Raw genomic sequence first — 16,055 nt, 5'->3', positions numbered from 1 at the left:
CTCTGCTGTGCCATGCCTTGTCTTGTCTGTCGTCTAGTCGACATGTATGCATTTGTATCTCCCTCACGCCCCTCACTGATCACTGACACACGGTGATCGGGTGACGTTTGCGGAAGCAAATAAATAGGCGCGCCACTCATATAGGCCACGCGCCACATGGGTGTTCGTCTCCCGGCCCCCCTTGTTGACGTCCACATTCATCCTCGATCTCTTCCGTCATCAACAACATCCACTCACAATCCCATATCGTAAACAAACGACACAACATAACCCACCTTTAAAAAGTCGTCCGGCCCACACACCACCTCTGCACCCCTCAACGCAAGCCATGGCGAGAGGATCCCGCCGGCGCAAGACGCCGTCGCCGCCGCCCGCCGAGGCCGGAGACGGAGGCGACAGCGACGCCATGTCGTCTCCTTCGTCGTCCTCGCTCAGCCCCGTGCGGTCCAATGCGACTGTCGAGGCCGAGAGTGATGCCGAGGGAGGCACCCCGGTGACTGCGCTGGACCTGGAGATCCCCCAACTGGACATCCCTGCGGAAGGCGGGGAAGCTGTCGAGGGAGGGGAAGGGGAGGCAGGCGTCGCCGCCGCCGACGGCGAAGATGTGGAGATGGGCGACTTGGACCTCGGGGATATCGACCTTGACGAGCTCGAGGCTTTGGCTGAGGGTGTGGCTGAAGTCGAGGCCGAGGTTGAGGCGCGGGTGGCCGCCGAGAGTGGGGGTATTGAGGAAGACGTAGACGAGGATGCGGAAGAGGAAGAAGAGGAAGAGGAAGAGGAGGAAGAGGAAGAGGAGGACGATGACGATGAAGAGGAAGACGATGACGACGATGAAGAGGAAGACGGAGACGAGGAGGATGGCGAAGAGGAGGACAAGGAGGCCGAAGACGAGGAAGAGGCCTCTGACGCCTCCGACGACGATGAAGACGACGACGAAGACAAGCCCGCCGCCGCCAAGCCGCCCCTCGCCCTCACGTTCAAGTACCCACCCGCTGTCGAGGACATTACCACCGTCTCGGATCGTGTGCGGGCGTTCAAGGTTGCCCGGTTCATCGGCTGCACGATCGAGGGATGCGACTGTTCCGGCCTCGAACCGCCGTCAGGATCAAAGGTCGTGCTGTCTACGGACGATGACGTTGACATGGCCGATGGCGATGTTCCAGAGGGTACCGACATTGCCGCCTGGCGTACCGACGAAGGCTGGTGGCGTACCTGTGGACACTGTGGCCACGGCTGGGACGGTGATGAGGGCCACGTCTTCGAAGCCGATGTACCAGACGTGGAGCGCGCAAGGCGAGAAAAAGTCGTGGGAAGGATAGAGGAGCTGCTACAAGTGGGTACGATGCCCCCCGTATGTCTGCTAACCCCACAGGACGAGTCGCTCTTGACAAGCTTCCCAACCCCTCACCCCGAATCGACGGAATCGCTGTACCGACAGCTCACCGAGTTTGTGCGACCATCCGGCAAGCGACCCGCCGGCCCCTTGCCAGCAGCATTCGACCTGACAGAGAACGGCACACCGTTCGAGGACACGGACGGAGAGCGCGACGACAGTGAACGGCCACGAAAGCGCTCAAAGTTGACGGGTGACGGCAACGACTCCAAGGCCGAAGACTCTGCGCCGCCCGAGACCAACGGCGACGGCGAGGGGGGCAAGACAGCTGGCAAGGGTGCGGGCAAGCAGCCTGGGCGAGCTGGCAAGAACGCCGGCAAGACCGGCGCCAAGCCCCGGACACACGGTGCCGCGCCTGCGGCCGATGACGACGACGATGACGACGACGACACGCCGTTGGCAGTGTCACGTACTGCTGGGCGCCCCGAACTCGACGACCGAGAGCGCCGCCGGCGAGCCGAGCTCAAGGAGAAGGAACGCTTGCGCGAGGACAAAATGGTCCGGCGAAACGACGGTGACGAGCCCCACCAGCAAGAGGACAATGTCGACGTTGATGTGGAGATGTGGCATGGTGTCGAGCTGCCTCAGCTCCCCCTTCGCCCGGCCATGCTCGAGCAAAAGGACTCTGAAATCACCCTCCCCGTGGTGTCATCCCGCAACCCTACACCGGTCGCCACCATCCTCCTCATCGGTCTCAAGAACCTGTTCCAAAAGCAGCTGCCCAAGATGCCCCGCGAGTATATCACCCGTCTCGTGCTGGACAAGAACCACATTTCGATGCCAATCGTCAAGCGTGGCTGGAAGGTGGTGGGAGGAATCTGCTACCGCCCCTTTGAGTCGCGCGGATTCGCAGAGATTGTGTTCTGCGCCGTCGACTCGTCCGAGCAGGTGAAAGGTTACGGTTCGCACCTCATGAACGCACTCAAGGACCATGTCCGCCAAGCACACCCCACCATCTGGCACTTCCTCACGTATGCCGACAACTACGCTGTTGGCTACTTCAAGAAGCAAGGGTTTACAAAGGAGATCACCTACAGCCGCGAGCGTTGGGTCGGCTACATCAAGGACTACGAGGGCGGCACCATCATGCAGTGTACAATGCTGCCAAAGGTCAAGTATGCGGACGTGCACCAGATGCTCGCCGACCAAAAGGCCGTAAGTTGATGTTCCATCTCGTCAGCTCACGACCAGGCCGTTCTCGCCAAGATTCGTACGATCTCACAGTCGCATATCGTGCGACCCAGCCTCGAGGCGTTCCGGGATCGCAAGCCTGGTGAGATTGTCAAGTTGAGCAAGGAGCAGGTGCCTGGATTGGTGGAAAGTGGATGGGACCCGGATTTAGACGAAATGTGCGTTACTGCCAAATCGTTGGGTTCTGACTCTTGCAGCATAAGACAGCCGAAGCGAAACCCACACTATGCGGTCCTGCAGCAAGTGCTCAACGACCTGCAAAACGACCCGTCCGCTTGGCCATTTATGAAGCCTGTCGACAGCGGCGTCGTCACCGACTATTACTCTGTGATCAAGAATCCAATGGGTATGTGCCGGCGCAAGCCCGACTTTTACTGACGCCCCCAGACCTCTCGACCATGGAGTACAAGCTCGACAACAACCACTATGCGACTGTCGACGACTTTGTCTCGGACGCTCGCGTCATGTTTGCCAACTGCAGGCAGTACAATGGCGAAAAGAACCAGTACGCCAACTTGGCCAACAAGCTCGAACGCTCGCTGGACCGCATCATGAAGAAGCGCATGGCAATGTAGTTTTTAGCGTGCTGCCGCGTGTTGTGGCGGTGTAGCCATAGGGGTCGACAGAGGTGTATGAGGGAGGGAGGGGCCAGTCGTTGTTTGAGCCACACCTGAGGCTAGAGTTGTTCAGTCACATGATGCATCACCATTGAGAGACCGACGGTGTACAAGGCGGACTGCAGGGGCAAAGTGACAACGAGAGCAAGTACCAAACTCGCACGTGCGAGCATATCTGTCGTTGTAGGAGAGGATCGGGTACAGGTGCGTACGCATACCCGTGTACTGGGCTGGGCACCTCCTGTGACTACAGCGTTTGAGATATCAGGTCCCCACCGGAAACAACGGCCAGGTTCCAGCGGACCGCGGGCCCGGAGCCCGATATCTCTTGATCGAGTGTGCAACCACGACGAAGCTGTGTAACACGGCCGAAGGGGTCAACTCTGCACCACTGCGATGCGTGTGTCTTCTTTTTGCATGGTTCAGGAGACAGTGGGGAGTGTTGAAAGCGGTCACTAGATGAATAGTGGCTGATGGCCTTCGCTTGGCGGGAGTCCAGCATATCCAGCATTGGATTAGCTGAAACGCGTTATCGGCCGACAAGGTCGTGGTCTTGCGTTCGTCTCGCGTTCAACAGACGCCGATGCTGATACTCTCGGACGACTGGAACCCGGACAGAGATACACGAGTACAGGAACAGGTCTACTAGCGCTGTTTCCAAACGCACCGTTGTGCACAAGAAGCAGACCTGGTCGCCCGACGCGTCGGCATCGTGTCGGCCGCGTTTGTGCTTTGGGGAGCGGGACACGCGACGGCGAACCAAGTTAGCGCCAGAGGGGTCCAGATACCGGCAAACATGTTCGTGCCAAGACCCGATGGCAACGTCAACTACCGCTAGTGCGACGTTTCAGCACGCTTGGCGGCGTACTGAATGGACACATCGGTGCGCCATTTTGTTGGATCCAAAGGAACAAGACTTTCAGCAACAGTGCAGTGACGTTTGGACAGTGGACCGACGGAAAGCAGGCCCCCATGGGCCCCTCCCGTGTGTTGTTTGAAAGCTTCTTTAGGGTAAGCGTGAGCATGCGTGCATCCACCGGAGCGGGTTAAACAGACGAGAACGCAGCAGTGCAGTGCAAGTGCTGTGAGTGGGCAGCGCGACGCGGTTTCGGGCGCGGCACGATGGGACCTGGCGAAGCAATCGACCTACCGGTGCGCCGGTGCCCGTGGCTGTGGCCTTGCGGTGTGACGCGCTCTAACGTGAGTGTGTGTGTGGGTTTCTGAGCGTCGGTCCTGACTCCCCAGCCGATCTGGAGCGCTCGAGGTGTGTGGGATATATAGGCGCCAAACATCGCGAAGGACACAGAGGGTCCCCAACCACTTAACATTGTTTTTCCTCTCTTTCAGTCTCTTTGCAAAATCCACACAATGGTCAACATTGCTTCCACCTGCGCGTCAACCCTGGTGAGTAACCAGTCCCATATGCCTCATATCGCCATTCCCTGTACAACACCTGTGACTCCTTTTGAGCCATTTGCGCTCAGCCCGTCCGTTGAGTCATTTACTGGACGTGTTGACCACTGTGGCTCAATGCCAAAGCAATGTTCCGAGGAATCCGCAGTCACTGCCAAACCTTCCATTCGTCCCACCCTCCATCCATCCCTCCAGACCCATCTGTCGCACCCTCTTCCCCACCAACATACAGCGTCCACGAGATGCACAGCAGGTGCACATGGGGCTCGCCGATGCCGGTGCGCATTGCAGTGCAGTCGCCCTACCGGCCATTGCTCACGCCGTCGCCAAGGATGCGTGATTGCGGGGGTACGCGAAACCACAACAGTAGCCGTGCCGCCGTCCCCGCCGGCAACGCACCACAGTTTGCCCCTTGCCCTCCTGTCTTTGCGGCATCCCAGTTCCTGTCATCCCCTTGATTGCGGTGTTTGGGCTCTGATCTGCTCGCTTTCCATCCTATTGCGGAGCGTCGCGTCTGAAATCTCGAGAGCCGAATCTAACAGCCTACAGGCCGCCTCTGCCATCCTTACAGGCACCAACCTCACCGGCCAGGTTACGTTTATCGACGACGGCGACAGCGTCAGCGTCAAGGGTACCGTGAGTCATCGCCTGTCCTGTGTGTGCCTACGCTGCCGTGAGGTATACGCGACGAAAGCGTGTGTGCCAAAACACGCTTGCACGGCTGCATGGGACGAATGTGGCACTGCCCGAAAACAAACATCACTCACACCCACGCGTAGATCTACGGCCTCGCGCCCTCGGCGCTGCACGGCTTCCACGTCCACACGTACGGCGACGTCTCTGGCCCGGGCTGCCTTGCCACTGGCGGCCACTTCAACCCGTACAACACCAGCCACGGTGCGCCCACCGAGTCCCAGCACCACAGGCACGTTGGCGACCTGGGCAACATCCAGGCCGACGCGAACGGCACGGCCATCATCGACATTACCGACCGCATCATTTCGCTCCACGGCAAGCGGTCGATCCTGGGCCGGGGCCTGGTGGTGCATGCCGGCCAGGACGACCTGGGTCTGGGCAACAACACCGACAGCAAGCTTACTGGCAATGCCGGTGCCCGCGCGGGCTGTGGTGTCATGTGAGTGGAGGCAGCCCTGTTTGCTGGCAAGCAGAGTGGGTGTGCTGATCGTCTTAACCAGCGGTGTTGCCAACGCCACGGCCATCCTCGCCCTCGACTAAGTCTAATGTTTCTAATATGTCTGCGCAGTCAGACTCGATGTCATGTAGAGAGTGTTCGTTTAGCAGTAGAGGAACAGGGCTTGGCCTTCGCAGTTGTATGCGAGGGGTTTCGTGGGCACGTCTGTGCCACAAAGGGTAGCCAGGACGCTGTGCCCCTCTGACGACTGACACGAACCACCGTACACGTCCTCTCTCTCGTACAGATACGCAGGTGCTTTCGAGTCTCCAGTTCGCCTAGTGTAACCCCAAGACATAGTGCAGCAGGTGCCGAGCAGGCATGCCGAGATGTCGTGCTGCTGGAGTGATTCCTGGTAGGACCCCTCTTCTGGAACTGCCTCGAGTCTGAAACTGGAGTCGAACTCACTGACCACTACCACACTGACCAGACTCGCCGTGCCGAACGGTGTACCTAACCCAATTCATTAACGTCGCCCGTGCCCCCCCACTCTCAACCCTGCAGTCGCCCTCGAGGGAAAATATTCGGCCGTCGAGATGGACATTTTTTGTGCATCCCAGTGGTCCCCCGGTCCTGTGGGATCTGTGGCCCTCTCGGACGACGATCAAAACTAGCTTTCGGGTGTGCGCTTCCGGGCTATACCCGAAGGCAGACATGCGTCCGTCGGGGACTGTGGAGTTAAGTCGGGGCAGCCAGACGCGCTCTCGAGGTCCTCCCTCCATCGCTGAATGAATCGTAAGGGGAGGCAAAGGTTGAGATCAATCGGGCCCTCAGATCCCGTAGATACCCCGACGGAGGCTGCCAATCAGATAGGCCAACAATACCTACACACCTGCTCGCTCAGGTATACCCACTTGCGACGTCGCGACTGCGCAAGGTCATTGCAGCCTGTGGTGTCGCCACGAGGCGTATGTACATGAGACATCGTTACATCGTCTACGCCGCGAGTCTCCTACGTCCCAAAGGGCGAGGTGGGTTGAGGGCGGGTGACCTCGCCGCCGGGTCCGAACTGTACACTGACCCTCGCCATGTCCTTGTCTTGGTCCCTTGGCAGAATGCCCGTACGTACGGGACAGCCAAGTGATGGGACGTTACTACGGCAGACAGATTGGCAGATTTCACGCGGAGCACCACACTGACACATGTCGCAGCAGTCAGGAGAGCCACAGCCACAACCCCCTTCCCTCTCTGCCTTGCGCCGATATCCGTCCTGATCAAGGCAGGATCAGAGTCACTCGCACGCTTGGCGATCTGCCATCTATGCTCGCCGCAGCATCAGTGCCAGGGAACCAGCTGCGACCACCACGCAGCTGGTTCCCTCTTAGACGAAAGAAAAAACACAACGACAATCACCGAGCATGCGTTGCCTCGTCGCCACATTGATAGCCGTCGGCTCACGTCAGCCCATGTTGGAGGAGCGCCTTCTGCTTTTGGCAGGAACGCAGGTTGCAGGTTAGTGGCCTGCCTGGGGCCATTCAGTCGGCCATCGGATGGCCACAGATGTGCCTGGGCTGCAACGAGGCTGTGTCTGGTGGCAGAGTTGTCGACGTCTCTTTAATCTCAACTTGCACTCACATCACTCCCCCCAATCCCTCCGTCGCACGATGGGCAACGCAACAGCAAGCGCGGCGTTTCACGCGTCGCTCCGTGCAGAGCTAGAGTTGACAACGACGAGTTTGTGTACACCCACCCACTTGCACGGGCCTCGGTACATATCTCAACAAAGAGTCTAATCTCGTGCGCATCATGGCCGTCACCCTCACTAGATCGTGATAAGGGGCTGGCTGGTCTCAATCTGGTGTTTGCAATCGGGGCAGGCGGCTGACTCAAAAGCGGCGCGGCGCACCAGCACTTTCCGCACCCCTGACTCGACGTTTTTGAACGACTCTGCTGGTATTTTGGACAGCTGCAGCACTGTGAGCACAAGTACACATTCAGAGATACATGCCGCGGGCAGGAGAGCAGCGAAAAGAGGGGCGACCGCACGTAGACTATACCCCACCAGGCCAGCAGACCTGCTGCCACCCTCAGCACGCGGTCAGTCAGTCAAAGGGGAGGGGGGCAGTCATTATGGGATGACGACATTATTGTCACCCAGGACCAGATTATGCGCCACTGGCCAAAGTGGGCGGCGGCGGCTGGAACAGGTGGCGACGAAGAGGGTATACGCCGTAAAAGGGTTTGGGCTCTGGGTGCGGAGGCCGCGGGGGAGAGCGAGGGAGCGCAAAGGAAAGCTGTGGCGGCTTGGCTGGGGTCGACGCGCTTCAGGGCGGGCCCCGTTCGTTGTTGGTCACCAGGTTGGCTCCACTGAGTGACACATTTGTGATCTGTGGACAGTGTGGCCATCGGAGAGACCACGTACAGAAACAAGGAACGGCAGACGGGGTATGAGGCCAGCAAGAATGAAAAGAAAATATTCAGAAAACGAATCACCACCGCACCCCCAAGGTCAGTAACACCTGCCCCGAGGCACCAAAAGCACCTAGATCGGAGAGACTGTGAGATGGGAACGGCCGTGGCTCGCGTGGTTGTACGTCATTGCTGCCTCGTTCAACTCTTTACATTCCAGCTTTCCAGGAAGAGAGGGAAGGGGGGGAGGGGGGCGGCGTGGTGTGCGGTGTGCGAGCGTCGCGCTTCTGCCAGAGGCCGGGGCTTGCAAAAACTGCTTTTGGCGGTCATGGTATGCACACGACAATATTGGATGACGGCCTGCGCACGCACCGCCGCCGCCGCAAGGCTTGGCAAGTGTGGGCGGGCGGATATGGGTGGGATGTGTCGGAGATCGCAACGAGGCGTCTGCGCTGTGGGGGAAGACGTCTGGAGCCGCAGGGTTGCGGCGGCACTGGACCACTTGGGATCGCATGCTCGGATGTTTTGGGTACGTGCTGCTGTCACATGTAGTGGGCCAGGCAGTCATGGCGAGTGGGCAGAAAAGGTTCAGGTGCAGAACGGCTGCGAGTAAGCGGGCAGGTGGGTGCAAAAGTACAGTTTGAAAGCCAATTCTGCCAGCCCGCGGGAGGGAATGTCTTCCTTTGGATCTGGTGGCACTGCAGCCGCGGCGTGCGAGGCGGGGGGTACCCTCTGTTGCGCCGTCTATGGAGATGGCAGAGGCAGGCAAACAGATAGACGCAGACGGGTGTGCATATGAAGGAGAGCGGGGGGATGCACTCGAGGGCTGTGGATATAGCAAGGAATAGGACAAATGCCAACGGTGAGTGAGGTTGCAAGCAATAGGGCGAGCAAGACACATTGTACCAGGTGGGCGCGCGGGAAACAGCAAAACCAGGCCGCGGGGCGGGCGGCGCAAAAAGGGCTCCACAAAGAACACCCCCGTGCTCTCTCTTGACCGTCTCTCTGTCGGCCCACCCCCCCATCGTTCATCTCTCTCCCCACATACCCCTCTCGTCGGCTGGACCTCTCTCAACCCCCCACTCAATCCCCATCTCTCATCATCGCCGCTCTCCATCCACCCACCACAACCCATCCACACCCAGTCACCAACAACCACACCGGCCCATCGATCCCCCGCCAAGCCAGTCAGACCGCACACACACACGTCCACAACAACCACCACACGCAGTCACAACCACCACCACATTCAAGGCCCACCTTGAATATCCTCCTCCTCCTCCGAGTCAACTCGACTCCACCGCCTCTCACCTGAATACACACGCACACCCCTTCCAACACACCCCGCGTACCCCCACCTCCCCACCCAACCCGGGCTCAACTCTGGCAACCGCCTACAGTCCAGCCCATGGGCGCCGAGCCCCAATGAACGACCTCTACGCAACATCGGTGCGTCCCGCCGTGGGCGGTAACGGCCTCGCCGCTCCTCCTGGTGCGCGCGCTCCGGGGACGCTTCAACCCTCCAACCGCCAAGGCCAGCTTGGTGGTCCGGGCCCCCAGCAACACCCAGATGGTGACTATCGCTTGGCCCCCTCATACCAGGCACCTTCCGGGAGCTGGCAGACGGGCGGCGGGTTTCCACCCCAACCCATGATGATGCCTGGCGGTGGAGGAAACGTGTACAACCAGCAGCAGGCAGCAGCAGCTGCCGTCGCCGCTGCTCAGCAGTCTCTGCAAGGATACCCTGGTCCAGCTGGACGTGGCCAGGCGCCCCAGCAAGACAACTCGACCAACCCGCGAAGCTACTACCCCCCGCCGCCCGGTGGAAACCAGTATGGTGTGCCCCTCGCGTACATGGGCGGCGCACTCAACGTGTGGGGCGAAGAAGGCGGTCGCCACGATGACGAGCGACCGGACGGTATCCCGCGCGACGACGCCGGCAGCTCGGACCTCAAGAACAGCAACACCATGACCGCCGTCAAAACGGAGGCCGAGGACGGCGGCGTCGACAACGACGACGACAAGGTCGACCACCGCAAACGCAAACGTAACCGCACCATTCGCAGCTGTGTCCCGTGTCACAACCACAAACGAAAGGTGAGTAGTAGACCGACGAGCTTTATATGGCTGACGCTTGTCAGTGCGATCGCAAGCGCCCCTGCGGCCGCTGTACTGCACTGGGCTTGACGGGCTCATGCGTCTACGAAGTCGACGAAGCGCGTGACCCCAACGACCCGGACGTCATTGAGACCGATAGACTTCGCCGGCGCATCGCCGAGCTCGAGCAGGTGGTCCGCGAGCTTCGCCAGCGTCATCCCCCTCGTGGACAGGCAGCTGCTACAGCCGCCACGGCAGCCACTACCTTGCAGAACACACCCTCCGCCTCATCTGACGCGGAGAAGCGTCGAGTCCTCGTGGACCGTTACGCACGCTTCAAGATTGGCGAGGCCGCGGCGCTCGTGGGCGAAGGCGGTGTTCGAGCGCCCAGCCTGCAGAGCGACTCGTCGCCGGTGGCCTCTGACCCGTCTCGCGACCATTACAGCGAGCCGTACAACCCACACGCGCTGCCCACTGACGAAATGGTCGCCGACTCGGCGGGCCGCAAGACATTCTTGGGCACACCCGCCGGTAAACCCATGCTGCGTCGTCTGCGCGAGATTGTCCACGGAAGGTCCAAGGTGTCGAATGACGAGATCATGACCATCCCGGAAGATTTGGCGTTCACAGGCTGGTTTGCGAGTGCGCGCAAGACGTTCCCATTCACGACCATCTGGAGCCACGACAACTTTATCGACGAGATTGTCGGCTTGCTCCCCAACAAGGAGGACTCGGAGCAGCTCCTCGTCTCCTTTTACGAGGAGATTGGTCTGCTCTTCGAGGCGTGGCACGTGCCCACGCTCATGGCCGAATTCCGCCATTTCTTCTCGCTCTCGGCAGCTGAGAAGCGCACCCAACCGCTGTCCAACTTGGCCCTCTACATTATGATCTGCTCTCTCGGCTGCATGGTGCGAGCTGCCAACACTGAGATCATGAGCGACGCGCAGAAGAATGCAGAGTCAAAGGACCTCACGTCCTCGCGTCTCCAGTCTGAGCTCTACCTCTCGGCAGCGTACCAGGCCTTGCGTCTCTGCTCATTCCTCTCGTCCCCGACTGTTGCCACCGTCCAGGCCCAGGTGTGCATCAACGTGTACCTCTTGCACAGCGAGCGCGCTGCCGACGGCTGGGCACTTACTGGCTCACTCGTCAGGCAATGTATTGCCATGGGTCTGCACGTCGAGCCGACCCACCTCGACCCAAAAATTTCCATGCGCGACGCCGAGATCCGTCGCCGTCTCTGGTGGTCTGTCGCCGGCCTCGACGCACTGCTGTGTGTCTCGTTTGGTCGCCCTACGTGCATCAACTACTACACCTGCCACATCCCGCAGGACCGTGCCGACGACACCCTCTCGGACGAACCTGGTAGCGCCATGGCCGAACCGCCTTCCAACGCACTTGGCCCAGCGGCGACCGAGCAGACGTATCACGCCGCCTACTTCCAACTCACCCTTCCGTCGCTCGAGCTGCTCAACCGCACGTTCCACGTCAGCCCTATTGTCGCGCGCAACACGTTCATGGGATGGTTCACGCCGGCCAATGTGGAAGAGACCATCCAGCCGCCGACCGTTGTCGGTAACACATACGAGGATGCGATCCGTCTCGGACGCGACGTGTTCGATTGGTACAACCATGTCCCGTACGGCATGAGGTTTGACGACGACATGCCCGTTGAGGAGCTGCAGAAGCGCAGCCGCCGCGAGATCAACCAGACGCTCGCGCTGTGCGTCAAGACCCTGATACTCGTGCTCATTCTCCACCGCCCGTACCTCCGTGGAGACCCGTCGGCGTACCCCGAGTCGTCCAGGCTGTGCGGCGACGCCGCTCACAGGATTCTCCGCGCCTACAGCGCAATGGTCAAGACCAAGTCCTCGATCGCCTGGTCGTGGTGGACCATGTCGTACCGCGCCTTCCACGCTGCGACCGTCTGTGCCTTCCTCGCCATTCGCGAGCCCAGCACGCCTCTTGCAGAGCGCTGCCTCGTTGACCTTCGCGGAGCGATTACCATCTTTGAGGACCGTACAGCCGACTGGATGGTGTCGCACCCTGTCCAGTCCGACCTGTGCGGTGGCCTCGTTCGTCTCGAAAAGCTCGCCCACGCAGCCGTCCAGCAGTACTCGCCGTTGCGCCCACACGACCACATGCACCAACGTTCCCCAATGCCCGTCTTCCCCGGTCTGGCTTCCGACCCGTCCATTCCAATCTTCCCCACTGGCCTGACGCCTGTCGGTGACCACACTGGGGGCCTCGGCGATTTCATGTATTCGCGCAACAACTCGCCGTCGCACGGCATGGACGACGCCCGCCGTCCTTCGGGCCCGTTCTTGCAACCGTGGATGGTCCCCCAGAGCGAGGCCAACGGCCACACGCTCTTTGCCGGATCCACCGACCCCCACCACCAGCTCCCGCAACTGGGTATTGGTGCGAACGGCAAGGAGGAAGGCGGTGGCGCTCAGCCTGACCTCGTTTCGATCTGGGCGTCAATGTTCAACATCAAGATGGACGCCGACGGAGGAGCCGACCTCGCAAACAGCACTGGCCCTGGCCCTGAGCACCAGGTGCACCCGCCCTCGTAAGCCATTGCAGCTTTGTCAAAGCAGTGCAGCGTTTAACAGCAGTGGTCTACTACTGGTGTAGGCTCCGAGGCGGCCTCACGACATTCCCTCGGCTTCAAGTGGTGGTGGCCTTACCTCTGCACCCGATTCCAACCTAATTCTCTCTCCCCTTTCCTGGCATGTTTGTTACTTCTAGACCGTTCGCTTTTTCTATCCGTCTCTTTATTCTCAGTCCGTTTTCTCGCCATCATCGCCGTCGTCGCCTGGGCCCAATCTCCGTCTCGTTGTTTGAAAACCCCACGTCCCATCAACCTCCAACCAACCAACCATCCCTCGTCACGTGTTCCAACGTCATGTTTACGGAGCTGAACATGGATGCGGCAGGGGCTCCCCAAACCACTTGCCCTTACATACAGGAGGTCCTGAGCTGGATGTGCGTGGTGTATAGCATGCATGTTGTGAAATAGAGCCATTCAGGACGCGGACGGGTGATGGCATGTAGGTTATGACGTCAGCCGTCCGAGTCCCCTCCACATCGGACGACCACCTCCACAATATTTACCCCACAACCGACGCATCTTCTCTCCTCTTGTCTTTCACTCCACCCACCCAAACAACTCCATGCCGTCCGCACCCCCACCCCCACCACACTCCTTTTACACCTTGCTAGCGACGTTCCTCGCGTTCCCGCTGCACGCGCCGCTGACGCTGCTCGTCCTCGACGCGCCCTTTGGCAAGTTTGCGTGGGACGGGTCGTGGTTGAATGTCCACGGCAACACCGCCTGGGTCGTGATGGAGGCTGTTTCCGTGAGTCGTCGCAGGCGTCTAGCTTAGCTCTTCTCCGTGTGCGTGTACCGGTCCACACCTATCGACACCGTCGGGAGCGCTTGGCCGAACCAGCTGTGCTTTACCCTCCAGTCTACAGCCCATACTGACGCTGACCCTCTTACCCCGCTCCACAGCCCATGACGTTCCTGTTCAACTTGGACACGGCGCGCCTCTCGCCGCGGGCCACGCTCCTCACGGCCCTGTACTTTGCGCATTACACGCACCGGTCGGTCGTCTCGCCCGTGTTCTTGGCGCCAAAGCGCGCGCCGCTGCATGTCATCGTGGTTGCGGCCGGCGTGTTTTTCAATTATCTGTGAGTACGGCAGCCAAAGAGGCGAGGCGACAGCGGAGGGCGATGGGGGCCAGTTTAGACCTGGGGGGATGAGCTTTCTCCTTGTCGGATTCTTCAGCTCGATCTCCCTCGTTCACTTGACCTCACACCCAACTGCTTAAGAATCCCTTCCCCTCTGTCCCGCTCTCAGCGTTTGCTTGCAAACCCCCCTTCCCCCGTTGATTGCGGGCTGACCTCACCCCTACAGCAACGCGACTCTCCTCGCACACGCGCTCGTCTCGTTCCCGCCGCCGGGAGGATGGCGGTTTATGGCTGGGATCGTCATCTGGGCACTCGGGTTTGTCGGTAATGGTGAGCACGGCGGCATCGAGGGACATGCTTTTTACATCCTGCCACCCACCCCTCATACCGTCTTGGGCACGAACTGACTTACAGCATACCATGACGAGATCCTGCACGACCTTCGTCGTCCCGCTGGCCAGCGCCTCGTGTCTACCCCGAGCGATGACCCACGGGACACCGCCAAGGGTGGACGATACAGGATCCCCCGTGGAGGCCTGTTTGCATTGGTGTCGTTTCCGAACTACCTGTGCGAGTGGTGAGTGTGGTGTCACGAACCGGGAGTACAGCTGCCCAAGTATTGGGACAGCTGTGCAGTGGCAAGCAACACTAACACGCACGCAGGCTCGAATGGTCCGGCTTCGCCCTGGCGGCCACGCCCAGCATGTTCATTGCCGTGCCCACGACATACACTGTGCCACTCGCACTGCCTTTTGGCTGGCGATTCCCCGCCTACCTCCTGGCTGCGCCGTGGGCGTTCGTCCTGGCTGAAGTCACGAGTATGCTGCCCAGAGCGGTGAGGGGCCACGCATGGTATCGTGCCACGTTTGCAGGGTATCCCAAGAATAGAAGGGCGGCTGTGCCATGGCTCATTTAGACATGATAGACAGGATAGACAGAGAGTGACAGAGAAAGTAAAAAGTGGAATATGATTGTGCTAGGTATAGTTTTGCTATGTTTTTATATGTGGATACTCTTGGCGTTGGTACCTGCAACGCACAACCACGGCCTACCTGAACCAGGCATTGACGCCGACTCCAGCTCCACCAACCCCCTCAGCACTGTGCCACCATCGGGCAGGGATGAGCACCGAGTCGCCCTCCTCGAGCCGCGCCTCACACGCACCCTCCATCCTCCCAACCGCATCCAGCACCGAGGTCCACTCTCCTCCGTCGCGTAGCAATTCCCGCGTATACGTCGGCGCCGTACTAGTGTTCCCATGCAGCGCGCTGGTACTTGGCCGCAGCTTGTCCCGCGCGTCGGGCGGGGCGAGGTGGAACACCTTGCTGCCCAGGACCTGGGTGTACAGCCCGGCATTGGGGTCGCGGTGGAACGGGGTGAACGAGCCCGCGGGGCCGATCCACAGTGTACGCCGGTAGATGTCGCCGTTGAGGGCCTTGTAGTGCGCCAGCTCGGGGACGGACGCACACAGCGCTGGGTGGGTGTTGGGGTCGAGCAGGTCGGCTTGCGCGAGGTAGCCGACGGGCAGGGACCGCGGGTCCGAGGACGGGATGCGGTTGAGAACGAACGCGTCGAGGAAGAGGCCTGGGTTGGGTGGGTTAGAAGGGAAGGCACAGGGCTGCACGGAGAACTCGAAGCGCAGGACTCACCAAAGCCCATGGTGATCCTCTGCCACTCGGGATCGAGGTAGCCTCGTCCGCGCGGGCCGACCTCGACGTCGACGGCCGTGTCCTCCCCAACTTGGGCGCGCAGTCCCGCGAGCCCTCCAAAATCAAGTGTCCGTGAGGCCGGGGACGCGGACGAGGATGAAGAAGGGGTAGGGGACGAGGAGTTGGCCCACTCGCGCATGGCCGGCCAGTGGCCGACGAGTCCGCGGAGCAGCAGCGGTGTGCTTGGTCCACCTGGGCCGAGGTGGGCAGCGAGCGCTGCTGGGGAGATGTTCGCAATGGCCTTAGCAGCCGGGAACGCCATGGCCGTGGTGGTGTTAAACGAGAATGAAGAAGAGTCGATGATGGACTTGACAGATCCAACACATCCCGAAATCTCCCTCCACCGGCTGGAACATTGGAACATGAGAGCGATTTCCGAGCCGCCGCAGATTGTGACATCA

General features: G+C 60.3%; 5 protein-coding genes across 5 annotated transcripts; 4 read left to right on the top strand and 1 right to left on the bottom strand.

Moving 5' to 3' along the window:
• Positions 1-328: 328 nt before the first annotated feature.
• Positions 329-3,159, top strand: GCN5 (histone acetyltransferase; the record flags this gene model as incomplete). Its single annotated transcript, XM_028620314.1, has 5 exons — positions 329-1,333; positions 1,373-2,548; positions 2,585-2,742; positions 2,782-2,930; positions 2,972-3,159. The coding sequence occupies 5 exons, from the start codon at positions 329-331 to the stop codon at positions 3,157-3,159; spliced, it is 2,676 nt and encodes an 891-aa protein (XP_028479286.1).
• Positions 3,160-4,569: 1,410 nt separating this feature from the next.
• SOD1_2 (Superoxide dismutase [Cu-Zn]) lies at positions 4,570-5,850 on the top strand (the record flags this gene model as incomplete). Its single annotated transcript, XM_028620313.1, has 4 exons — positions 4,570-4,605; positions 5,164-5,250; positions 5,394-5,749; positions 5,811-5,850. The coding sequence occupies 4 exons, from the start codon at positions 4,570-4,572 to the stop codon at positions 5,848-5,850; spliced, it is 519 nt and encodes a 172-aa protein (XP_028479285.1).
• Positions 5,851-9,580: 3,730 nt separating this feature from the next.
• On the top strand, positions 9,581-12,825 carry EHS24_004756 (uncharacterized protein; the record flags this gene model as incomplete). Its single annotated transcript, XM_028620312.1, has 2 exons — positions 9,581-10,252; positions 10,297-12,825. 2 exons carry the CDS (start codon positions 9,581-9,583, stop codon positions 12,823-12,825), a joined length of 3,201 nt encoding a protein of 1,066 aa, XP_028479284.1.
• A 600-nt stretch (positions 12,826-13,425) lies between these two features.
• EHS24_004755 (uncharacterized protein) lies at positions 13,426-14,861 on the top strand (the record flags this gene model as incomplete). The annotated part of the gene is made up of 5 exons (XM_028620311.1): positions 13,426-13,611; positions 13,767-13,945; positions 14,172-14,275; positions 14,360-14,522; positions 14,609-14,861. 5 exons carry the CDS (start codon positions 13,426-13,428, stop codon positions 14,859-14,861), a joined length of 885 nt encoding a protein of 294 aa, XP_028479283.1.
• A 132-nt stretch (positions 14,862-14,993) lies between these two features.
• On the bottom strand, positions 14,994-15,916 carry EHS24_004754 (uncharacterized protein; the record flags this gene model as incomplete). Its single annotated transcript, XM_028620310.1, has 2 exons — positions 14,994-15,529; positions 15,595-15,916. 2 exons carry the CDS (start codon positions 15,914-15,916, stop codon positions 14,994-14,996), a joined length of 858 nt encoding a protein of 285 aa, XP_028479282.1.
• Positions 15,917-16,055: the final 139 nt, after the last annotated feature.

The sequence above is a fragment of the Apiotrichum porosum genome, assembly GCF_003942205.1.
Source record: "Apiotrichum porosum strain DSM 27194 chromosome Unknown scaffold_2, whole genome shotgun sequence".
Taxonomy (NCBI): Eukaryota; Fungi; Basidiomycota; class Tremellomycetes; order Trichosporonales; family Trichosporonaceae; genus Apiotrichum; species Apiotrichum porosum.
Note: the sequence above shows the minus strand (reverse complement) of the source record. Positions and strands in the feature narration are given on the sequence as shown.